Source organism: Brassica napus, chromosome A7 (genome assembly GCF_020379485.1).
Source record: "Brassica napus cultivar Da-Ae chromosome A7, Da-Ae, whole genome shotgun sequence".
In the NCBI taxonomy this organism is placed as follows: domain Eukaryota; kingdom Viridiplantae; phylum Streptophyta; class Magnoliopsida; order Brassicales; family Brassicaceae; genus Brassica; species Brassica napus.
In genome coordinates, this window is record NC_063440.1 from 24,037,604 (window position 1) to 24,061,600 (window position 23,997).

Genomic DNA, 23,997 nt, shown 5'->3' on the forward strand with positions numbered 1-23,997 from the left:
TAACATGTAGTTCCAGTTGCAAAGATTGTGAGTCTATATCTGCTATCCCAAAGAAAACATTCAGATACTTGGTGTTAACTAAAAAAAACCTTGCAAATGAATTGGTTCATCATTTATATATATATTATCGTGTATGATAATAGTTTCTAATAGTTTCAGCACTCTCTAGTCTCCAATATGATTATAAAAGATTTTAAATAAAAATTAAACTAAATGAGTTGGTGAGACCCGCTAGAATCACTCACTTCGTTTCTAAGTACAATTTCTTCTAGACAACTTTTTTGGTTTGCTTTGCCTTTTTTGGTTTATGGACCCTTTGTAACTTGGATGCTTCAACTACACTTAAAAGCGTTACTCATCTCTTCCACGTAATATACTTATTAATTGTACTACTAGGAATATTGCATGTCTCTAGCTAAATCATGTATCATAGAATCATGTAGTTCAAAGCTTGTTACCTAAAGCTGAAAAAAGAAATTCCCTAATTATTAATCTAGTTATAACCGTTATTTGATATGTAGATTTAAAAATTTGTAATTCAGACCTTGTTTCGTGATTAATTAAGATATTTATAGAATACGATTTCAATACTTAATTAAGATATTCATAGTATAAGATTTCATTTATGTAATTTCAGTAACTGCTTAAACGAGCATAAAGCCATATCATGAAATGTGGGAAGTGGAAACTAGCTAGTTAAACGTTAGTTAAAAATCATTTAAATCTTTCACTTTTCCAAACATAGCTTTCTTTTTCTTCATATCTTAATTTTCCTAAACAATTTTAAAATCAAAATCAAGACTTCATATATACTTTAGCCCCCTCAAAAAAGACTTCATATATACAAGAGTTGCGTGGATGAAATAACTCGGGGGTCAAATCAATCAATTACGTTCAGAAACGTAATTATATCGACACGACACTTATTCGTACAATCATCTTCGGTGGTTATATATATTTAGAAATTCACAACATTTTTTTTGGGTGCAAGAATTCGCTACGTTTTCTTAGGCATCTCTAACAATGAAATTAAATTTGATGTTTAATTTAAACTAAATTTGGTGTTTCAATTCATTAAATTTAGTGGTTTGTTTCATATTTTTTTGACATCTCTAACAATTACATCAAATTTCATACCAAAAATTATATTATATATTATTTGATATTTTTAGTTTTAAATTTTTTAATATTTCTAATTGATAAATAATTATTTTATCACATTTAAATTATTATTTATATTTTATTATTTGTAAGTGATTTTTATTTTGAAAATAAAAATAAAATTATATTTTTTCTTATGTGAAAATAAATTAAAAATAAAAATAATATAATATAATATATTTATGTTTAATTACAAATTTAATAATAATTAAACTATATTATTAAAAAACATAATAAAATATGTATTTTGAAGATTTGGAATGACGAAAAATATTACACCAAATTTAGTGTAACACTATTCACAATACATAAAATTTGATGGAATAGTATCAATTTTGGTATCTTATTAATTATACCAAATTTTACTTTTTAGTGTTTTACTGGTGATGGCTTTATAACCGAGGATCAAACTGAAGCAAAATATCTCTCATACGTGCAAGTTACAAGTCTAAACTAAATCGAATAATAGAGATAAGCTGAGGTTCAAAATATGAAAATCAACTTCGACAAATATGGCAATTCCCACAACGCTAATTTCCATAATTTGTAATACATCTAAGCCGCACGAATTATTAGTATATGAAAAAATGACTAGGGAAAATGTGATTCTTTTTCAGAGTACATGTTAGCGTCTAATAGTCCGGATAGTTATACTCATTAAAATATTCATAACCGAATTGAGGGATATATAGTAAATTGGTAAATTTAAAAGATGGTAAAAAATTAGAAAAAAATTATAGGGAAGAAGCAACTATGTACATGGCCGGTCCTATACTATGGTAAGAAAAATATTTGCAAGAGATCCCTCACATTTTAAAAAAAAATTACATACAAATAAGTCTCAAAAAAAAATTTTAGGCCTCTAAACTTAAATTTTTTTTATTTTTTTACATAGATATAACCACATACCCCCGAAATTTTAGGGCCGGCCCTAACCATGTGACAGAATCTGAAACCCTAGAGGATGCCATAATACTTTAAAGTCGACGATATATGATAAGAGACATCAAACTTATAAAATGCGCCATTATGCATTAATTAATCTAAGAATCTTTACGGGATCATGTGCATTTCCTTAATCTAATCTTTTGAAGCTTTGCTGGATATTTAATACCTCATTTTCTTTTTTAAATCTCTTTTGAGAAAAAAATATTTTTGGCATTTTTGGTGACAGTGTATCAGATGCTAACATGTATTTTCCAACTATTTTATATAGGTAGTGTCGCTACAACAAAACAAAGAATTACCCGTAAAGAAGAGGTGGCTATGTGGCCATGTGCTTGCTGCTTCATTTACTTGATTAACTACTCACTTCCAAAGGAAGAATGGCTCAGAATAATATCAACTAAAGGTACATAAGATCACGATGTATATTTTCTTATTAAGCTATATATAACGTAATACATATCAATTTGTTAATTAGTTTATCATTTCGTTTCTTATACGGTTATATACTTAGAATGTCTAAGTTTATAATCCTCAATGATAAAACTTACAAATTGGGCATTAGATTTGTATATGAACCTTCTGAAAAGCTAATTCATTTCTAATTTGGTCTTACGTAGACCATAATGGAAAAATAGATAACTATGTGCATAAATGCAGCTATTAAAATACAATATTAAGGAGAGTGAAAATGTTGGAATGTCTATATTCTGTAAGTCCTAGCGTATGAATAAAAATGACGAGCCAGATGACATACTACGAAAGAATAAGCATACGTATATTATTTCTTAATTTAATATGTTATTTTAGTGAAAATAAAATAGTAAAAGGAGAGATGGGATGCATGTGACTGGCAATGACATGAAGGATAGTGGTTCGATGTTTTGCACTTTGTTTAAGTATTAGCTAACGATCTTTCGTTGCCATTTCACGTTGCCACATATTATATGCTTTTCAGTATTTTTTTAATTATTTTGTCAACGGTCGGTTATGGTATATTTTTGTAGACACACACATCCAAAACTCAAGTTGGACTTTGGGACCGACCTTCGCTAGAACTTCTTTTTTTTTTTTTTTTTTATCATCTGAGTTTTATTAAGTGGATCAAAGCCCAAGAAGCTGAGCCCAACAACTTTACAAAAAGCCCAAACAGCAAACGGGTCAACGAAACAAAGAAAAAAGCCCAAACAGACGGGCCAACCAAAGAAAACAGCTATGGGCCGTAAGCCCATAGAGTAAACCGTTGAGGAGAGAGGGACACGTCACCCACCGCGTGTACGTTCGCCCGGCGAAGCATGCACACGTGTCAAGATGAAGGTCCGCTGTCGTCCACCGGAAGCAAAGAGGCGGCGCATCAGAACTCCGCCGCAAGCGGAGATCATCGATGAAACAGATGCAACAAGAGCCATCTTCAAAGAAACCCAATCGCCAACCGGATCTACGCTTCAGAAAAAATACAATCATCTACAATCATCTACAATCGATCTATCCATCACCGGCTTTCCAACTAAGGAAAAGAACAATCCGACTAGGAAAGAAAGAGAGACGATTGGATGGTGAAAGCCAGAAGAAGAGTAGATCGACATAAACGGGAAGAAACCCGGAATAAGCCGCCGTCACATGAAGGTATATGCGACGCGGAGACAGAAGCCGGCCGATCTTCGCCGGAGGAGAAGGCGAGAACGCCGGAGACAGAGTCCGGTCGGATGAAACCGAAACCGGAACCAAAAAATAGATCTCTCTCATTCTCAAACGATCTTTACCTCTCTGAAAGATAGAAATTTAATAAGAGAGGAAAAATTGTCGAGAGAGAACTCTCTCTCTAGGAGAGGAGAGAGACTCCCCTTTTTCTCCTTCGCTAGAACTTCTAATTACTGAGCGAAGAATAAATAGGAACCTAAATTCTTTTGAAAAAAGCAAGGTCGAACTAGTGCTTAGATTGGTGGAGGCATTAGCATACATATATGACTATGACACGTATATATAAATATAATTTCCTTGTTGTAACCAATTACTCTAATAGCTAACATTTGAACTCTCAATCCGGCTTGATGGCTCCAATCAAAGAGTATCAAATGGTTAGTTATTTTACATGTTTGTATTATAACATAACTAGAGTGCTTCCAAGGTTTACTTTCTTTTGAATGGCAAGATCATAAAAACTGGAATTCCAGAAAACAATTTCCGTTTAATCTAATTTTGTCGGATGATTGCAGAAAAAACGTCCGGAATGCAGTCTTTATTCAGATCAAGAGAACATTTTTTTCTTTTTTGGTAACACCACATCAAGAGAACATATTGTCCATTAATAAACACTGAACTGCATATTATGGTCATTACTCTGTATACTCAAACATGTACTATTATATATCATTGATTTGTTTGTTGAAGTTGCGTTCATTTTTTTTTTTTGCTAACCGAGTATCCTGGCCCCACCGAGGTGGTCCAGACTAGAGACCGAAGTGAGCATGGACGCTGCCAGGGCGTCACCATGTGGCTCACCGTGTAACGGTCTTCGGTCTCGGATGCTGCAGCCCATATGTTAAATTCCGCAGTGGCCAAGGCTCGAACCCAGGGGCGGGCACTCCAGCTGGAGCTCCTATACCACTAGACCAAAGCAACTTGGTTAGTTGCGTTCATAAAATAGTGATATAAATATGATTTGCCAAACTGGCGTTCATTCATTTGTGCTCATCATTTGTGTTTTAGCATTATTTATTTTTATTTTTTGTAACACAATTGTGTTTTAGCATTAATAAAATTTCTAAATATGAAAAAAATGTGGGTTCAATCTATAAAGGTAAAATCTAAATAAACAAACAAAAACGTTATTAAAGAAAACAGAACACTTTGTGACTTTTATGTACCACGTTGTTCAGACAAAATTATATGTAAGACACTATTGGGTTTGGCTTTTGAAAGCCCAGTATCATAAGTAAGCGATATCTTTCATTTTAGTATTTTTCAAGATAAAAAAAAAAAGGTTTGGCTGCAAGAAAGAAGAAAAGTCATCGACAAAAAGAAGTTTGGACTCAAAAGATGCATGACGTTGCAAGTTTAGGGTAAAAGAATATGAATTTTTGGTTGGAGGAAAAGGAATTATTCGACTTTTGAAAATGTTTAATAGACTTTCGACCTACGTTGCACGGAAGCTTCATCGGACGTCCGCTTCCCGCTTCGGAACCGGAATCGGAATCGGAACCTTGTGGAAGCTTGCGGAATCTCGCTTCCAAAACGTTTCTAAAATATTCTCTTTAAAAACCTGTTGGAAGCTTACGATTCCGTTTTGGAATCACGCTTCCGTTTTTTAAAAAAAATGCAATGTATATCAATAAAATATAAAACTATAGTTTTAATCTATATAAAATAAAATTAATAGTAATGATTATTAAGTTATAAATATACAAATATCAAAAATAATACTATAAATTTTCTTTATGCATTGGGATTTTTTATTAAAGATATAGCACATATTGAAATATATTGTGTCAATTTTTTATGAAGTATTAAAAATAATTAATATAATATTTGTTTGTAAACTAAATTATGTGTATTTTTACAGTTTTAATATAAAATCATTTCAAAATTATTATAAATGAATAAATGTTTTATTTCAAATTTAAATAATATAATTTTAGTCCTAATTTTTTAAAAAAATTTATATATATATATATAGATATAGATATAGATATACGCTTCCAACACGTACCCGATTCCTAATATTTTAAAAAATCTCGCTTCTGCGCTTTCTTACGCTTCCGCTTCCACGTACCCGCTTCCGTTTCCATGTAACATAGCTTTCGACCCACTTCAAATTTCAACGACTCGTCGACTCTTTTCGTTGTAAACTTATCCTTTCACACTCTTTTCTGTTTCTATATTCTAATTAGTTCCTTAAATTCGTGCGCATGGGGGTCATTGTGAAATAGTGTGAATTACCTTGCTAGAAATTTCCATGCGATTATAATTATTTAGATAACTCGAGAGAGGGTTGCGCAAAAAAAAGATAACTCGAGAGAAGGAAAAGGCGAAATTAGAAAGTGCAGCAGACCAAACTAGCGATGGGTGGTGTACACGTCTTTGGTTTTGACCAACGACGACAGCGACAGACGAAGATTTTTCATCATACAAATCCTTTCCTTGTCTTTATATTTTCTTTTAATTTAATATCCTCTGTTGCTTCTTGTAATTTTCTCTGTTTTTTCCTTGTTCTCCTTCGCTCCATAAAGATTCAACTCTTATTGCTTAATCGGACAAGAAACCTCGATCTCTATAATGGGAAATTGCTTGGATTCTCCTGCAAGAGTAGATAACAGAGAAAGCTCTTTTGGAGGTATGAAACAAAACCCACTTCTTGTTAATGAAACGAAACTATGATGTGTATTTTATCATAGGTTTCGTTAATTCAATCATCGGGATGGTTAGTTTAAAATGAAATGAAACAAATACTATGTTCTTGTTATAAGAAATTGAATACTCTGTTTATTTACCGTTATTCATCGATTATAGCTTCTATCAGAATAACATTGAATACTCTGTTTATTTACCGTTATTCATCGATTATAGCTTCTATCAGAATTTTCATGTAGTTATCCCAACTAAAATTTCATGTAATTGAATTTTTTGATGTTGGTGTTAAACGTTGACAACAGGGTCATCGAGAATTTCTCCTAAACCGAGTCAGCCATCTCGACTCTCAAGCCTCATAATACCCTCTTACAGCAACAGAAGCTTCACTAGTTCATGGTCAGTTCATACACCGAGAAGTGAAGGAGAGCTCTTACCTTCTCCAACACTAAAGGCCTTTACATTCAACGAGCTCAAAACCGCAACAAGAAACTTCAAACCCAACAATCTTATCGGTGAAGGCGGTTTTGGTTATGTCTATAAAGGTTGGATTGGTGAGCAGTCTTTGTCGCCTTCGAAACCAGGGTCAGGTATGGTTGTTGCAGTCAAGAAACTTAAATCAGAAGGGTTTCAAGGACACAAAGAGTGGTTGGTAAGTTCATAATCCTTAATATGTTTCCTTTAGATCACTCTTATTTCATATGTGGGATGTGTAGCACAAATTAAATAATAAAAGAAAAATGTTTGTGAGTTTCAGACTGAGGTTCATTATCTAGGGAGGCTTCATCACATAAATCTTGTGAAGCTCATTGGATTTTGCTTAGAGGGCGAGAAGCGGCTTTTGGTTTACGAGTACATGCCCAAAGGAAGCCTTGAGAACCATCTATTTAGAAGTAGGTAGCTATATTTAGATGGAGCTGATCTAGTTACATTCAAGTTAATTATGATGAAAATCTAAAATATGATTATTATTTTTCTTGGTGTTTCTTGCTTGTTTGCGTAGGAGGCGCAGATCCGGTTCCGTGGAAGACAAGGATGAAAGTTGCAATAAGTGCAGCGAGAGGACTTGCTTTCCTCCACGAAGCTAAAGTCATATACCGTGACTTCAAGGCCTCTAATATTCTACTTGATTCGGTACACCACCTACTAAAATTTCTAAAACATAAACTGAATATTTTTAACACTTAAAAAAGAATATATCACAATTGTCAAGATATAGTTTATTAAATTTATAGGAAATGTTTCTCCAATTAATGAAATTAATTTGTAAATGCAGGAGTTCAATGCAAAGCTATCTGATTTCGGATTGGCAAAAGCAGGACCAACAGGAGATAGAACCCATGTGACAACTCAAGTGATGGGCACTCAAGGCTACGCAGCACCTGAATACATAGCAACGGGCCGGTTAACTGCCAAGAGCGATGTCTATAGCTTTGGAGTGGTGCTTCTCGAACTACTCTCGGGACGTCCCACGGTAGATAAATCGAAAGTAGGAGTGGAACAGAATCTGGTGGATTGGGCAATACCTTATCTAGTGGATAGGAGAAAAGTGTTTAGAATAATGGACACAAAGCTTGGAGGGCGTTACCCGCACAAAGGGGCTTGTGCAGCAGCCAACATTGCATTGCGGTGTCTTAACACAGAAGCTAAGCTGAGACCGGAGATGTCTGATGTCTTGTCTACTTTACAACAGCTTGAGACTTTGACAAAGACGGGCTCTACTCCAAACGCAATCATGTCTCCTTCATCTGTGTCGGAGAATCGCGGGAGATCTCTACGTTCAAGGTGAGAAAGGAGATTTAGCGACTCTTTTTGAGTCAGTAATATATATTTATATATTTTCTTGCGAAGTGTGTTGAACAGTTTTGTAGCTTCTCTCAAGACCATAGGTTTTCTGGTTGGAAATGTATAGACGTGTATATATATATATATATATATATGGAAATGTAAATGAAAACGTAGGTTTTCTGGTTGATATTAAGATTTGTGTGACCAATGTAACATTTATGAAATATATGAGTTTACAATACATAGCAGTTATATGCTTAAGGGTGGGAATGCAAAGTATCAAATGAGTTTTCTGTTTTATAAGAGGACATAAAGAGATTCATAAGCGCATATGATTAATGATTTGTAATCTTTTTAACAGGTACGTTTTTGGGGTCACACCAGTTGGTATAGCTAGTAAAAGCTGTCCCTACTTTTGTAAAGTTTCTTATCATGTAATCACATCATCAAAGCAAAAAAGGTGGTCTAGATATTAAGACCAACATTATCAGTTAGTCCCTTAAGGGTCCCTAAGGAGGGGGAGGGGCCACAAAACATCAGGACCGAGGAAAAAAGAAGAGAAAAAATCCTTAAATAAGGGACAAATGAGGTGAGTCCTTGTAAATCCTTGTACTATTCATTTGGGGACTTTTATCTGGGGACCTATTGATAATGTTGCCCTTAGTGTGGTGGCACTTCGGATTAGATGCAGTCTTGTGGAAATTGCTTTCCAGAGTTTGAAAAAGAATTGTTTGAGGAACTTAGACATTTAAGATTATAAGTATTCATTATGTGATCCGTGCAAACTAATATAGGTAAGCCTAGAGTCCTAAACGCTCAATTGGTACTATGGACTAATAAAAGAAAGCTAAGTAGTGCTCTATAAGGATATACAAAAGATTTATTGTGCTCAACCAACACCGTAAATTTCTTTAAAAAAAAGTAAGATTGATCAAATAGTATATTTCCAACCAAACTAGTCTTTTGAACTGAAAATACCAAATGAGTCCAGGAGTTCCCCCAAACACTTCAGTGGAATACATTTTGATAGAAAATAAATGGTATCTCCAATGAAGTGCTCAGAGGAACTCTAGGAAACATCTGACCAAATGATGTTTGTTTTCTTTTCCATATATATTTTGGTGGCAGGTAAGTTTACACGAGTATTATGTTTGAAAAGTTTAGAGGGATTGACGTTTATATATATAGAGTTGGAGGCATTGTGAACTTAGACAGGAATTCAGGTTAAGGGATTTAGCTGAAGGAATCAAATATTTCAAGAAAAGTTCATATAATCTTTTACCTTTCAACAGCTTTTTGCAAGATAAGAAGGATCACACTAATGACACTATATACGCATAGATGCCAATAAACGTTCATGTACACTCATATACATGCAAATGTACACATGAATGCTTTGCTTCTGTTGTGCCCATATGTACTACTGCTCCAGTTTTAGAATACATTATCAAGACATAAGAAGATTAATATTAGAACTGATTTTCTTACCAATTTGACATTTTGTTGAAATACAACCTTGCAGTCTATTTATCTTTTTGCAAAAGAAGCAAAGACTAGAGACTATATTTTTCATATAAATTAGATCCGGTTAGACGGAGGTGTTCTTCGGAGAATTGATTCGTCCGACCACCACTTAATCTAATTTAGATGGACAATCCACAAAAAAAAAGTCTATATATTTTTTTCTTCTGTATATATGTCTTTGTTATCTGTAAATTTGAAGATGTTTTTTTTAACTTATTGCAATCTCTTAGATATTTTATGCACACTATCTGACTGAAAAGTGAAAACATATAATTGAATTTGAAAGTAGAAGGAAAAAAAACATTTGACTTGGATTTCTATTGAGAAGAAGAGTTGTAAGTTGGGGGATAAAGAAAAAATCTCTTAAAAGCCGAAGGTATTTTCAGGCCCATCAGTGCCCAATAAGTGCTTTAAATCCAGTTGCGTCTTTTTGGTCCGAACACTACCACATCGGATAACAGGGACTCAGCTGTAGCAGAAGTTACATTATAAACATAGGTCTCACTGTTCGATAGAAAACCACGCAGCCATGTGGTGAGCACAAAGCGAACTATTCTTTCGCCTTTTACTAAATAATACCGTGTGCTCTCCATTCTTAAGTGGCATACGCCTATTTTTGAAGGGTCCTGCTTCGAGTGGGCCCGACAACCAATAGTTGAAAACTTGAAATGTTTGTCTGGTTCTAGTTTTTTAAATTCTAAACCGGTTACAGGTCCAGTCCTATAGATAAAATCATTACTGATTGGTTTATTGTAATTTAACCGTATTAAATACTACTGATTACTAAGTCAGTGAAGATAATATATTTATTATTATTAAACAGTCCTAAATCAAAATTTTGGTCATGGTTAAGAAGTTGTAGATTTTTCTTGTTAGAGGAAACGAGAAAAAGGAACCATCGCCTTTCTTTCTTTTCCTTATCGAGACTGATTTTGGAAAACCCATTTGGTGGATGGCAACTTCAGAATTTGACATATCGCATTTGGTAAGTGTCGACATTATTTTGGTATTCATATAAACAATATATGTTATTTTGAGATACAAAACATAAAATTGAAATATTCCCAAGACCAACACATAAGAAGAGAGTAGAATAAGATCTACCACATGAAAGATCCTATGAAGAATGTGCTTCTGTAGCATACTGATTGAGATGTTATATTCTCTAACCTCCTTATTCCCCAAAATACGACTTGGTTCATCTTCAAATTTCACGCATGTTTTTATATATAATGGAGAGAATATATCATCTACGGTCCCTCCCTAAGAAATTCCATTGCAAAAAGGGGAAGAACATACCATGTAGAAGTATATATAAATATGCATTTTGTGTTGTGACTAATGCCATTGACTAAGAGAAGAAGCATTACCGAAAGAGATAATATGAAGCGTCAAATGTCCCCTTGAGTTCCCTGAAACGCTTCATTGTTCATTACGTAGATGTTTAGTAAATCAATCTAATGAACACTGAAGTGTTTGGGGGGACTCTAGGTGGTATATTGACACCGAAAGGATTAATGAATTATCAAGCGGTTTTCCAATGACGCAGGTGAGTCATCTATTTATTCAATCTTCATGTAAAATAAACAGATTAGTATTTCTAAGTCCATTTAGCTTTAAGCCACTAATTAATGTAATTAAATTAAACTTGTATTTCTTTTCCTTCCCTTTGATACGATGGAACTTGGACTATACTAGGAAAATAGATACGATGAGAATGATGAAGATGATTCTATATGTTGAGCTTTCATACTTGTCCACCTTTGAAATGTAGATGTAAACATTGCCATTACTATCCAGACAACAAGATATATACGAGACTCAGACAATTCTTATCATTGGAGTAATTATATGTCTATTAAATCAGACGAGTAAAGAACTGACACATTCATGAACTTGATCCACTCCAAAATCTCTCCATTCTCATTCTCGTCTGTCATTTGATGTGAATACGAAAACTGATCTAGCCTGAAAACCTCGAGGGTAACTGACGCCATAGCCATGGCAATAACTGGGAATTTCTATCGATGGACATCATTGACGATTACCCATCAAATAATAATTTTGAAAACAACATGAATTGTAAATGAGTGGCACTAGCCAGATGGAGTAAAAATAGATATTACTATGCAAATGTATTGCATTTTGATTTTACCAAAAAAATGTATTGCATTTTTCAAATGTATTCTTCTGAAATAATATTTTTCAAAATATGGAGTAAAAATAGATATTACTATTCATTTTCCTAAAAAAGAAGAAAAAAAAACAGAAATGAGATTGAGTGACTTTAACTCTAAATATTATATAAAAAAATATCGATGAGTTGAAAATGCTCTAAGACAAACCTGTGAATTAGAATGGTTATAAGCTGATTGAACAAGATAAAAAAGTAATAGCCAGAAAACAGATTAAAACAGTCAATTAAGAGTGTTTCAAAAAAAAAACTGTCAATTAAGCTTTCTTAAAATCGGTTTTGATTTATTTTAAAGCCATATACAAAAATCTTATTAAATCCAACCAATGTGCCAACCTTTAATCTATCTTTATCACTGAAGCCTACATATAATATCTTCAGAAAGAAAAAAATTGAAGAGCCAAACAGAAGAAATAAAAGATACACTAAAAGCAGTTGAATCATAAGCCTAATTAGAAGGAAGCCACTGATCATCGGATCTACTGCAAAATCTGGAATGTCACAGTGACCAATCTTGATTTAGAAATTAAGAACAAATTATATTATAGACTGGATAGTAAAATATTTGGTAAAAGTATATTTTAATTGTGATGCATATAGTTTCACCGTCGATTACATCATGTCTGCTAACTTAGGTTGATTTAAGATCATGTATTGAGTTTCGGGTGGAGTTGTTCCAATGAATCTGTTATTCATTTTCTGTCAAATTTGTCTCTAACTTTGAAAGTAAAAATGTTCTGTCTAACTTCTTTGGAATTATTTTAAAAGACTTCTGTCATATAATACATCATGTAATATGAAAGCTCATTTTCAAAACGAATACATTCATTTTCCCTTCCATTCGGCACATCACTAAGGTCGATATCGTCACATCATGTGCCTCATTCAAATGTATATGGCATCTCCAAAAGTAGAAGAAAACAATAACTGAGAAATCTAGAAAGGCAGTCATAACGCATGTGTACAAATGAAGATATCCTCAGCAACTTGTTTCACAATGGTTATTCTTATTATCCTATTCGGTTCAAAACATGGACCAGGTTCATCTTCCGTAGTATAAAACTATTGCACGTTTTGATAAGAATCTACATTTTGACGGTTCATGTGTTAAATTCCACCGAAACGAGAAGAAAGAAAAAAGCTTCAGGATTTATGTATGGTGGCTGTTGGATATACGGATAAGTAAGAAAGGCAAAGAGTCACATGTCCCTTTGCACTTCAATATAACACTGTGACCTTTTCGTCATTTAAAAGGAAAAAACAAAGATTCCACAACTTATCATTGAGAACACATAAAATCTTCATATCTCAAAGTAATTTCCCGTTTAAAAATATATAACTTCGGTTATGTCTAATGTTATTCTACTATACCAATCCTGGAAGGTTTAGTTTAACACCATTTGTTTGTTATTTTTCTATAAGACGATAGTGCAGAGATTAACCATTGATTACATGTTATCAGGTTATAGGAATATTTTATTTCTTAAGATATTACCTTATTGATTTTGAATGAATTACTGTATTACATTATAGGAAAAGTCCCACATATAGATGACATTGGCATTTTAGTTATGTTCTTTTAATCTACAAAGATGCACGGTTTATAGAAGCCTGAAACATAGATGTTGTGATAGTGAGTGGCTCATATATATGAAGCACTCTCTTGATAGACATAAAATATCACAAAAAGAGGCAAAACCGCGAGGATATGTTTTTTATGACACATTAACGATAGTAAAACAGTTTTGTTTCAAATAAAATAAGAAAAACGTTTTGTTTAGAGTCTTTAAGAAGTTCACAAAAACTTTCAAATACAACAATAACAGATATGCTTTTAATACTTTTTACAAGATAGATTTCTTTCTTTCTTTGCTTTATCAGCTTTTTTTAGAAGCTTTGGTGAAATCCAGATAAACAGTCAAAATTAATTGAACATTAAACATTTAAAACAAAATATAAATATTATAAAAATTGAAACCCTTAGCCAAAAGCTTAACACTCATAACAATCAAAAACTATGTAACTAAAAAATAAAAAAATTAAACCCTATTACGATACTTTACCCAACCACATCAGGACTGAGAAGGAACCAACACTTCAACACCACATACCACCAGATAGCTAGTGAGATCAAAATGACCATAGTTTGTTCCACCACTGCAAACATCATACATTTAAAACTCATTAATAATATGACGAATTGACGACACTGAATCTGGAGGAAAACACAACGGTTCAAGCAAAACTCCAATGCGACGAAGATCAAACAAACAATATTAGTGACGGTAACAATTATAATTGGAGCAACTGTGAAATTATTGTGCTCATATATTGTTAATTATGATGTACATTATTAGGAAACTATATACAATTAGGTCTAAGATATTTTCTTAGAGTATAAAAGGAGAAAGGATTGTTAACTGAAAAGAACACACAAAATATTTGACAAAAAGAACAAAAATAAAATTAAGCGCGCAATAACTTCAACAACGACAAACACAAACATAAGCAATGATATCAACGCAAAGAATGGACTTGACTGGTGGATAACTCAGCCGATTAAGACGTCTCCAAACAAGGGCAACACGATGCAATGATTTTTGAAGAATAAAACACAACCCTAGTTTTTAAAAATATATTTTAAGCAGAAAACCTTAGACTTGATTGCATATAATTTCCTAATAGTAACTATCATAATTCTTAAAAATGATCAAATTTTTTTTATAATTACTCCAGTTTTCCAACATTATTGCCATTTAAAAAAAACAACAAACCAAAATAGGAAAAGAGGTCACAAGACTCACAACACTGGAGATGATCTTCCGAAACCCAGCCAAAACAAGAATACTCTTTTCGATCTACTTTGATTTTATGGTTATATGGATTTTGTATAGTTATTTAAACTCTCCCTACGTTTGTAGAGTTTCTTATCAGCAACAAAAAGAGTTTTAGAGATGTGTGGCCACACTTGGGACTAGATGGAGTGAGTCTCATGAAAAAGCTCAGCGGTGTATATAATATTTGCTCCCTTACTTTAATTCGCCTTCAACACTGTACTAAACAAGAAAATATATACATAGATAAGGCGATCAAATAGTATTTCCTCCATTCAAACTTAAGTCTAGTATACTCAAATACCGAATGAGTCCAGGAGTTCCCCCAAACACTTCAGTGGGATACATTTAATTTTGATAGAAAAAATGTTATATCCAATGAAGTGCTCAGAGGAACTCTAGGAAACATCCGACAAAAACGATGTTTGTTGCTATAATACATTATGAATGTATTGTATGTATGCTTCGCGGAAAATGTAAGTTTACAAGAGTATTAGGGTTTAAAAGTCTTGGATGTGTTGGCGTTTCTATATATAAGTTGGAGCCGTTGTGAACTTAGACGTGATTTCAGGTTAAGAGGTATAGGAAAGGAAATCAAATTATTCAAGAAAACTGCATAAATCCCTTTTCCTTTTAGCTTTTTGCATGAAAAGAAAGATCACATTTATATAAACGCATTAGGCATAGATGCCAATAAATATATTCACGTCCATGCAACAGCACACATTAGTACTTTGCTTTTAATTTACGGATTTATTAGCAAACACATAAGATGATCAATTCTAACGAAATATTTTTTTTTGAAACATTATGTTGATAATCCATCATAACATAATCATTAAAACTAAATATGAAGAAAAAAAACTCGATGATAGATCCGTTACGTTTGTGTTTTTATCCAGTTTTTGGATATATATTATCAACACATAAGAAGATAAACTTGAGAATTGGCACTTACACAAGTATCAACAAGCAGGACTTGGAGTTTTTACATTTTTTTAAGCAAAAAAAAAAAATTGCAGTTACATGAAGGAAAAAAAGAAGTAGAATAAGATCTACCGCACGAAAGGTCCTACAGCAACCTGATGGAGATACTCAGATACTTATATTCTTAAAGCTCCTTATTACACAAATTCCGACTTGGTTCATCTTCAAATTTCCCCGCATGTTTTATTACGTAATGGAGAATATATATCATCTATGGTCCATCCCTAAGATATTCCATTGTAACGAAGTGAAAACATACCATGGAGAAGTATGTATAAATATCCATTTTGGGTTGTGAGTAATGTCATTGAGTAAGAGAAGCATTAGCAAAAGACATAGTGAGTATATTGTCAAATGTCCTCTTGAGTTCCCTTTAACGCTTCATTGTTCATACTTGGTTGTCTAGTAATCTACGGATAAATCTGTCCAATGAACACTGAAGTGTTTGGGGGGACTCTAGGTGGCATATTGGCGCCTAAGGTTATATGATTTATCAAGCGGTCTCAACCATTCGGGTAAATTATGGCATCATCATGTAGTAGAAAAGCTATGTGGTTGATATACATATATATATATATACATACTATCATGAATGAGTCATTTCATTTCACAATTAACACACTTTTTTCATTAGAGCTTTGGCTCATTAGAAAATAACATGTATCGTTATCTTTTGCCCTCATTAATTTTAAATTCATTATAAACAAGCAGGTGTTAGAGAGCCATGGTAGTAAGATCAAAGGAAAAAATGGTGAAGATCTTGATGAACATAGATAAGATTCTTAAATAACTTACACACACAGACAACTTAGAAGCAAGCAAAGATGTCTTATCACGAAAATGCATATATAGGTTCATCCAGAAATTGCATTACATAATATGATACATATACTGAACCGGAGGCATGAAATAACACAGTTTTTTTTTTACCAATTTGATAGACCTCCTCCACTTCTTCAAATGTTACAAACTGGGGTGACTTATTTAGTCAGCGGTCCAACTCTGTTCGACAATGTCCTTAACACGTCTGTTGTACTCACGCTTGTTCTCGCTGAACAAGCGAGCAGCTTCGGAGTTTGCAGGCGAGTTTGGGTTGGGATCACAGAGGAGTGACTGCACAATTGTAAAAACCACAACAATGGTTTATGATCAACACTAAATAAAAGCCTGAATAACAGAACTAGACAATCAATAAGATACCTGGATAGATGTGAGAATCGCAGCAACATCATAAATGGGACTCCATTGGTTCTGTAAGATATCAAGACAGATACTCCCATCTGCATAGACTGAACAAAACAGAAGAAGAAACGATAAGACCAAAGAGTAACAGAAACAAAGATTAAACTGTTTCCTTTTTAAACTTACTGTTTGGGTGAAACATGCGAGAAACAAAACGAACAGTAGGTGGTTTGTTGGGATAATCCTCCGTAAATTGAAGAGTCAACTTAAAAGTACCTGAAACAAAAGATTAAAAGTTTTTATGGGTAACTTAAACAAGAACTATATCTATAGCTTCTCTAGTCTCACTAAAGGTATAGACTTTATACCTCCATCCCAAGGTGTATCATCTGGACTGCAGTTTCCATTAAAAGCAGAGAAAAAACAAACGATCAGAATCTAGACAAGACAGAGATTTTAACCATAAAAAGCAAATGTTAATTTTTTAATTACCCGAAGATAACAGCGTTCCAGAGCAAGATGTTGTTGTCCTGAGGAGCACCACTGATACCAGCAGGAGGATCTTGCTGCAACCTCCTGAAATCCCTCATCAGCCTCTTCCTCGCTGGTGTCGACATCGTATCTCTTAAAAAATGAAAAGACAACAACATTAACCTTGCAATCAAACATATCTAGGACGTCTTAATTGCAACATCTACACAGCAAGGATTCATATCATGACAAGAGCTAGATGAAACCCATAACCGTAATCACGAACCCTGATTAAGAAGATAACCAAATTAAGACAGAACACCACCCACAAACTGTAAGAACCCTAAATCATATCCATATCGCAATCAGTCGAGCAGGCAAAATAGGATTAAAAGTGGACGAACCTGAAAAGAGATGAACTTTTCGTAATCGAAGACTACCAGAAGAGAGAGAGAGAGAGACAGAGATTGTCTGAAAGATTATGACTTTAATGGTCTTATAACTGATTGGGTCGCCGCGGCACCTTCAAAGGTGTCAACCTAATCATGCATTAAGGAAACGCTCCTTTCATTTATACTTTCTCTTTTTTTTTTATCAGCCAAGTTTTTTTAAAAAAATTAGGTAAATATATTATATTGACAGATTTTATGCAAATTATAAAATTGTCTTTATTTTTATATAAAATTAATATTTTATAATTGGTATTCTTAATACTCCCTCTGTTTTATAAAGTTACATATTATAAAGAAAACTTTTGTTTCAAAAAAATCTTTTTTTTTACATTTTAATGTATCTTTTATTAATTAATTACAATTTTTTAAAAAAAATTAATTGCACTTATTAGATTTTAATAGTCTAAAATTATGAAAAAAAGATAATCACAAAAACTTATTCACATAATATAATATGTTTTATTAAAATGTGTAAAAAAATCTAAGTAACATTTTGAAACAGAAAAAATATGTTTTAGCATTAGTTAACGGGCAATTGTCAATAATAGCGCCTTTTGAAGTTTATGTCACAAAAAGAGCACTAGAAGGAGAAAGTCACAAAAATGACATTCATTAAAGGGTAAAATGTCTCTAATATCCTTGGTTTAAATTAAATAAACAAACAAAAAAAAATAAACAAACAAAAAAAAATAAAAAAAAAAAATAAAAAAAAATAAAAAAAAATTTATAGTTTCAGATTATATGTTTTCAGATTCGAAATTTTTATAATTTTTTTTAAAAAAAAATTTTGAATTTTTTTTTTTTTTCAAATTTTCTTTTTATAGTTTAAAAATAATTTTTGAAACTGTTTTATAAATTTTTATTTTTTATTTTAGTATTTATTTTTTATAAAATTTTAAACCCTAATTCCAAAACCCCACCCCTAACTCTAAACCCTAAGGTTTGGATTAATTAACCCAAGGGGTATAAGTGTATATTTACCTCTTTAATGAAACCTATTTTTGTGACTTTGAGCCTTGAATGTTACTTTGGGAACAAAAACTTGGTTTGGTGCTATCCTAGTCTTTTTCTCTTAGTTAAGCTTTGTTTACTTAAATTATTGATATTTTTTTTGTGTTCAGTCCTAGAAAACTTAAAAAAATTAAGGTGGAGGAAATATATATATCTCAAAAAATTCCAATTTGTTTTAAGTTTAATGATACTTTTAACACCAAACCAATTAGGTACACTCATGTCCCATCCTAATCCTAATCCACTTTCATCGAATCTAAAAAGTTCCAAACTTAATTCATAATTCACAATTTAAGCAAAACTCCAAACCTTTGTACCATTTAAGACAGAAACTTTAAAACTTTAAAAGTGGCTTACAAATTAGATTATAGAAACAAACAACTTGAGAATCTAAACCAAGAAAGAACCAAAGAAAACCAAGAAGCAGAGAAACAAGAGATGGTCATCATCGGTTAAGCACTTCTTTAACCGAGAAGCCAAGACAGTTCTCAAAGTAGTTGGGAGGTTCAGACACGAAACAAGAGATCACATCCCTCAGCGTAATAACCCCATACAGCTCATCCTCATCTCCATCCACTACATACACCCTATGCACCGACCTCGAAGCCAAACTGTTTATAACACTCCCCAAAGTCGAATCAGGCCTGCATGTTATCGCAAGACTCGCTGAACCATATTTCTCCCCCGCCGTTGCAATCTTCGCCGCGAAAGTCTTCACCGTAAGTTGCCTTTTTGACATAGACAAAAAAAACACAGTTTAGTTCGACCCCAAAAGTGAAGTTGTAATGAGAAGAACAAACCTGAAGTTGGAGAAGACTTCAGGTTGTAGAAGCAAGTATCTGATGTCTCTCATGCTTATGTTCCCAACAACCTTCTTGTTCGCCCCTTCAACAACAGGAAGACCACCAATGTTGTTGTCTCTCATCCTCTTGAACGCTTCAAGAATAAGCTCTTCGCTACCAATGCTAATCACCTAAAACCAAAACACGCCCTCTTTCACTCGTGTTGCCGCGCGATAACTTCGAGAGTTTTGATGTCTTACCTCGCTGGGAGACATGAAAGGGAGGCCGAGATCAGAGATAGGAAGAGCGGAGATATGATCAAACCAATCTCTGCCTTTGCAGCCTTCAAGACCATGAACAACAGCAGACTGAGTAATGTAGTTCTTGATATCAGGTTCTCCCGGTTTAATCACCGGTACATTTCTTAACCGGTACTTAGAGAGTAGCAGCAAAACACTCAGCATTGAACTCTCTGTAGACACCGGAAGAAAAGGAGCATATCTAAACGACTTAAGTATCGTCCCAACCTGAAAAAAGAAACAACACAAACAAACATATCATAACCAAATCAATGTCATTGTCATGTAATGAAAAAACTTACAGTGGTTGATTTGAACGGTTCTTCTTGGAGAATGACTTGATAGAAGTCTTTCCCCAAGCTATCAGCAGCTGTCACAGCATCTTTCCCGATCCCACGGTCAGCTGCAACGCCGCCGGCGACGGCTGCTCCAACCGCAGCCGCCGCTAGCCCCGCCGCAGCGACCGGACCGGTGACGCCGAGGGCCGCAACGCCTAAAGCGCCAACGGCTCCTGCGCCGACGCCGGCTGCGGTCGCTGACGTGGCGGATAAGGCGATTGCGGCGAGCTCTGCGCTCTCCAGCACCCATAGGATGATCGAGGAGTAGTCGATGATTCCTGAGTACCTCTCCTTCCAGTCTAGGGAGCTCTCGTGATCTTTGTTAATGACAGGAGCTGAGAGAATCTTGCTGTCTGATAGAATCCTTACTGCTTCTGATACAGATGTCTCCGCTGGAATCTCAATCACTGTGATACACAAACACAATCTAAGCGGAGAGTACTATGAAGACCGACTCTTAAAGTTTTGATTGTTACCTCTGCCGCCGGGAACTTGAGGGAAGGAGGAGACGGGGATACCGGCGAAGGCGGAGTTGAGGGTATCTTGAAGAGATTTGGGAAGATTCTTCCTCGACTGAACTTTCTCGAAATAGGCCTCGCAGCTCGAAACCGACGACCTTATCTCCTTATCCACATGACTCTTCTCACTTTCCGCCATGTCACCTTGGTGAAGAAACACCAAATCGATAACTCCACAGCAATCTACTACAATGATTACAGATTCGAAAACGTGAAGACGGCAGTTTTTTTTTTTTTTTTGTACAAAAAAAAAGACAGAACAGAAACAGTGGGTTGTGTGTTCGTGGTTTGGATATGCAACGTGTCGGAGATGGAACTTCTTCTGGCGGTTACGCGCGCCTTCATTTATTGACACGTGTCGTTCCATGAAGTGGTCGTATGTCAGAGAGTGAACAGCGAAGCCATCGGAGCCTTTTGACTCGGTTGGGCTTGATTTTAAAGAGAGAGATTACATATTGCGTGATATGGGCCTAGGCCCAGAATAGAGTCATGCTTTATTCCTTTGTTAGTCATCAATCGCATTAGAACTTTGATCCTGATCTCATAATTCATATAAGAATGATGTGACTAATAAATAGATTGACGAATATTTCATATTGACACTAAGAAGCTGTCACAATATCAAACACATGAGTTGCTGATGTTGGAAGTCCATAATTTCTAAACATTGATGACAAAAAAAAAGTATATAGTTATTGCTGTCCAGAAAGTTTGGTTTGATGTGATAAAGGGGCCATTTGTGAATATTTAGTCAATGGAGCTTGTGATCTCAAGCCACTGAAGCTCAAGGTATGACTGTTTGTCGGAGATGGACGGTCAGAGGAGGAGGAGGAGAAGCTGAGTGAAGAGTGGGTTGGTAATTGATTGGGATCATAGTTTGGTCGTGTGAGGTCAAGTGTTACCGTGGGGTGAGCGTTAGTGGTGGAGAAAGAGACGTGGTGAAAAGGGAAATAATAGCTTAGGCTTGGGGAGGAGGAGGAGCCAGATTGTAATAAGGAGGCGGCAGCGGAAGTTCCGGCAGCCATATGGGTTGCTTCCATGGGAAGTGGATGGTCGTGAGTTCCTTCGTACGTCGTCATATAAGCGGAGGTATCATCTTCTCCGCATCTTTGCACCTACATAGATACATTCTTACATATGTCACACTTTTTCATCTGGAGTAATATCCATGTTAATTTTTGGGATCTATATAGAAGAGCCAAATGCTTGTCTATATAACGATGATTCAGATAGCAGTGGGAGGACCCTCTAGTCTCTCTTCAACCACTGGACCACCATGAAATGGTCTACATAAATCACATTTACCATTGATTATTTCTAATGAAAAATAATAGTTACCACAACTTTTGTAAGATGAAACCAAGGTTTATTGCCAATTTGCCATTACCAAATAGCTATAGCCAGTTTTAATTTTGGATTGTAAAAATATTGTAGAATGTTTTGTACCTGTTTTCTGACGGGACAATTTGAGGACATGGAGCAGCGGTAATAGGCTCGTGGAAGAGGATTCGCTTTTGCAGTCTTTTGTCCGTACTTCCTCCATTGGCAACCATCGTTTATCTATATAACATCAATAGCACTATGATAAATGTCACGTCTAAGATAAAAAAAAAAGAAATAGACCTATTATATATAACATATCGTTGTATGGCTTGGTACGTACTGATGGGTCTTCACATGGAGCTTTCACACAAACCCTAGTTTTCTTTAAACCCGGTTGTTCATGTACTTCAAAAGCCTCTTGATGATCTTCGTTTCTAGCTGTTTTGTTATCTTTCCTCGAGGATATGCATTTATTATCCGCTTTTGTATGTTTAACATCCTTGGAAAGATAGTCTAACTTCATGGTCAGATCAGTATCTGTATCTTCACAACTTTGAATCCGAAATCCTAAACCGAGTGCAGATCTTTTCTTATCGGACCCCTCACTGATCTCATCAGAAATCTTGTCCAGACTAATCTTATCTATTTCATCTACATTTTTGGAGACATTCAGGTCTGATCTTCCAAGCCTAAGAGATATATCTACACCGAAGTTGTCGTGGCTATTAGTGTCCAGCTCCATAGAAGCTTCATGTTGTGGTCGGATAACGTTGGAGACATGCATTTGAAGAGATTTATAATCAGTAAGAACGGTAGATAGTAAGAGTTTTAACTTCTCATTTTCTTCTCTAACTTTCTCCAACTTGGCTTTTGTTGCATCAAGCTCCACTTCCTGTAAATATCCAGAGTAGAAATTGCTTATATGAATGGCTTCACCTTCATACTACTTGTGTTTACATGTGATTTATTTTTTATCCAAGTATTTTCTAAACATTGATTTCTTCGTAACTCAACACTCAAAAGTGAGCAGTCTGTAGAGATGAACAGAGATCGAATACTAGAAAAATATATATCGTATCGACATTATTGACCTGTATTATGTGCCTGTTAAACTATTACAACTATCCAATCCGAATATTTTTGAATATTTGAATTTCATTTAGCTGAATAAATCTGGATATCCTCAACTTTTTATAGAACAAGCAGGTTGACTTTTATTACATGCAGTAAGTGTGTATTGATTTCGAACAATCAACAAACGTATGAACTACATATATTTATATGAACACTATATGAATGCGTGTATCTAAAATTCAAAATTTTCACCGATAAAACACCAGAAGAAGATTTAAAACAGCCTTACCCGAACTGATTAGAGAATCTTAAATCAAGATATAGTTTGTTCCTTTTACCTTATCAGATTCTACTATACCATCGGAAGGATGAACACATGAACTGATCTTCTCTTTGATCATACTATATATTATGATTCAGATCTTGAGAACAGTTGGATCCGCTCTTTCGGTTGTTCTTGGTTGCAAGAAAAAAAGAGAGTAATATATTCTCTTTAATTATTTGTAAAGTTGTAGCTTCTTATAAAGAGTCAGGAGCCTACATTGACTCTGCATTTTAGTAAGAGGAAATACAAACTTAAAAATATTGTTTTCTATTGGTGATCATCACCATGTTACCAGCTCTGATTGGAATCATTCTCAACTTCGTCTCGATTCTTGAATAATCCCGAACCGACGACTCAGCATTATATAATAAATAATGTCTATTGTCATAATATAATAATAATAATAATAATAATTCAAATTGTATTGCAATCCAAATCATGA

General features: G+C 34.3%; 4 protein-coding genes and 1 non-coding gene across 8 annotated transcripts; 2 read left to right on the forward strand and 3 right to left on the reverse strand.

Moving 5' to 3' along the window:
- Positions 1-6,135: 6,135 nt before the first annotated feature.
- On the forward strand, positions 6,136-9,680 carry LOC106432534 (probable serine/threonine-protein kinase PBL18). 2 transcript variants are annotated; one of them, XR_007314721.1, is made up of 7 exons: positions 6,136-6,439; positions 6,759-7,105; positions 7,211-7,346; positions 7,457-7,587; positions 7,730-8,238; positions 8,603-8,830; positions 9,370-9,384. XR_007314721.1 is itself a non-coding variant. In XM_013873383.3 (6 exons), the coding sequence occupies exons 1-6, from the start codon at positions 6,382-6,384 to the stop codon at positions 8,715-8,717; spliced, it is 1,296 nt and encodes a 431-aa protein (XP_013728837.2). In that variant the 5' UTR covers positions 6,136-6,381; the 3' UTR covers positions 8,718-9,680. The 2 variants fall into 2 exon arrangements, 1 of the variants encoding a protein (XP_013728837.2); XM_013873383.3 differs by having other exon boundaries at positions 8,603-9,680.
- A 610-nt stretch (positions 9,681-10,290) lies between these two features.
- LOC125576832 lies at positions 10,291-10,408 on the forward strand. The gene has a single exon (XR_007315256.1). It is a non-coding gene; the product is annotated as a U5 spliceosomal RNA (small nuclear RNA).
- A 6,108-nt stretch (positions 10,409-16,516) lies between these two features.
- Positions 16,517-18,030, reverse strand: LOC106432529 (ubiquitin-conjugating enzyme E2 2-like). 3 transcript variants are annotated; one of them, XM_013873376.3, is made up of 6 exons: positions 17,838-18,030; positions 17,455-17,586; positions 17,331-17,356; positions 17,149-17,238; positions 16,981-17,069; positions 16,517-16,893 (listed from the first exon to the last, which is right to left on the reverse strand). In XM_013873376.3, exons 2-6 carry the CDS (start codon positions 17,577-17,579, stop codon positions 16,765-16,767), a joined length of 459 nt encoding a protein of 152 aa, XP_013728830.1. In that variant the 5' UTR covers positions 17,580-17,586; positions 17,838-18,030; the 3' UTR covers positions 16,517-16,764. The 3 variants fall into 3 exon arrangements, with proteins under 3 accessions (XP_013728830.1, XP_013728831.1, XP_048592039.1); XM_013873377.3 differs by having other exon boundaries at positions 17,455-17,589; positions 17,838-18,004; XM_048736082.1 differs by having other exon boundaries at positions 17,759-17,839.
- A 1,156-nt stretch (positions 18,031-19,186) lies between these two features.
- On the reverse strand, positions 19,187-21,234 carry LOC106432531 (SNF1-related protein kinase regulatory subunit gamma-1-like). Its single transcript, XM_013873378.3, has 5 exons — positions 20,792-21,234; positions 20,280-20,722; positions 19,939-20,205; positions 19,697-19,869; positions 19,187-19,624 (listed from the first exon to the last, which is right to left on the reverse strand). The coding sequence occupies exons 1-5, from the start codon at positions 21,198-21,200 to the stop codon at positions 19,342-19,344; spliced, it is 1,575 nt and encodes a 524-aa protein (XP_013728832.2). The 5' UTR covers positions 21,201-21,234; the 3' UTR covers positions 19,187-19,341.
- On the reverse strand, positions 20,952-23,997 carry LOC106432548 (probable WRKY transcription factor 36). The gene is made up of 4 exons (XM_013873396.3): positions 23,569-23,997; positions 22,497-23,048; positions 22,280-22,393; positions 20,952-21,948 (listed from the first exon to the last, which is right to left on the reverse strand). Exons 1-4 carry the CDS (start codon positions 23,629-23,631, stop codon positions 21,526-21,528), a joined length of 1,152 nt encoding a protein of 383 aa, XP_013728850.2. The 5' UTR covers positions 23,632-23,997; the 3' UTR covers positions 20,952-21,525.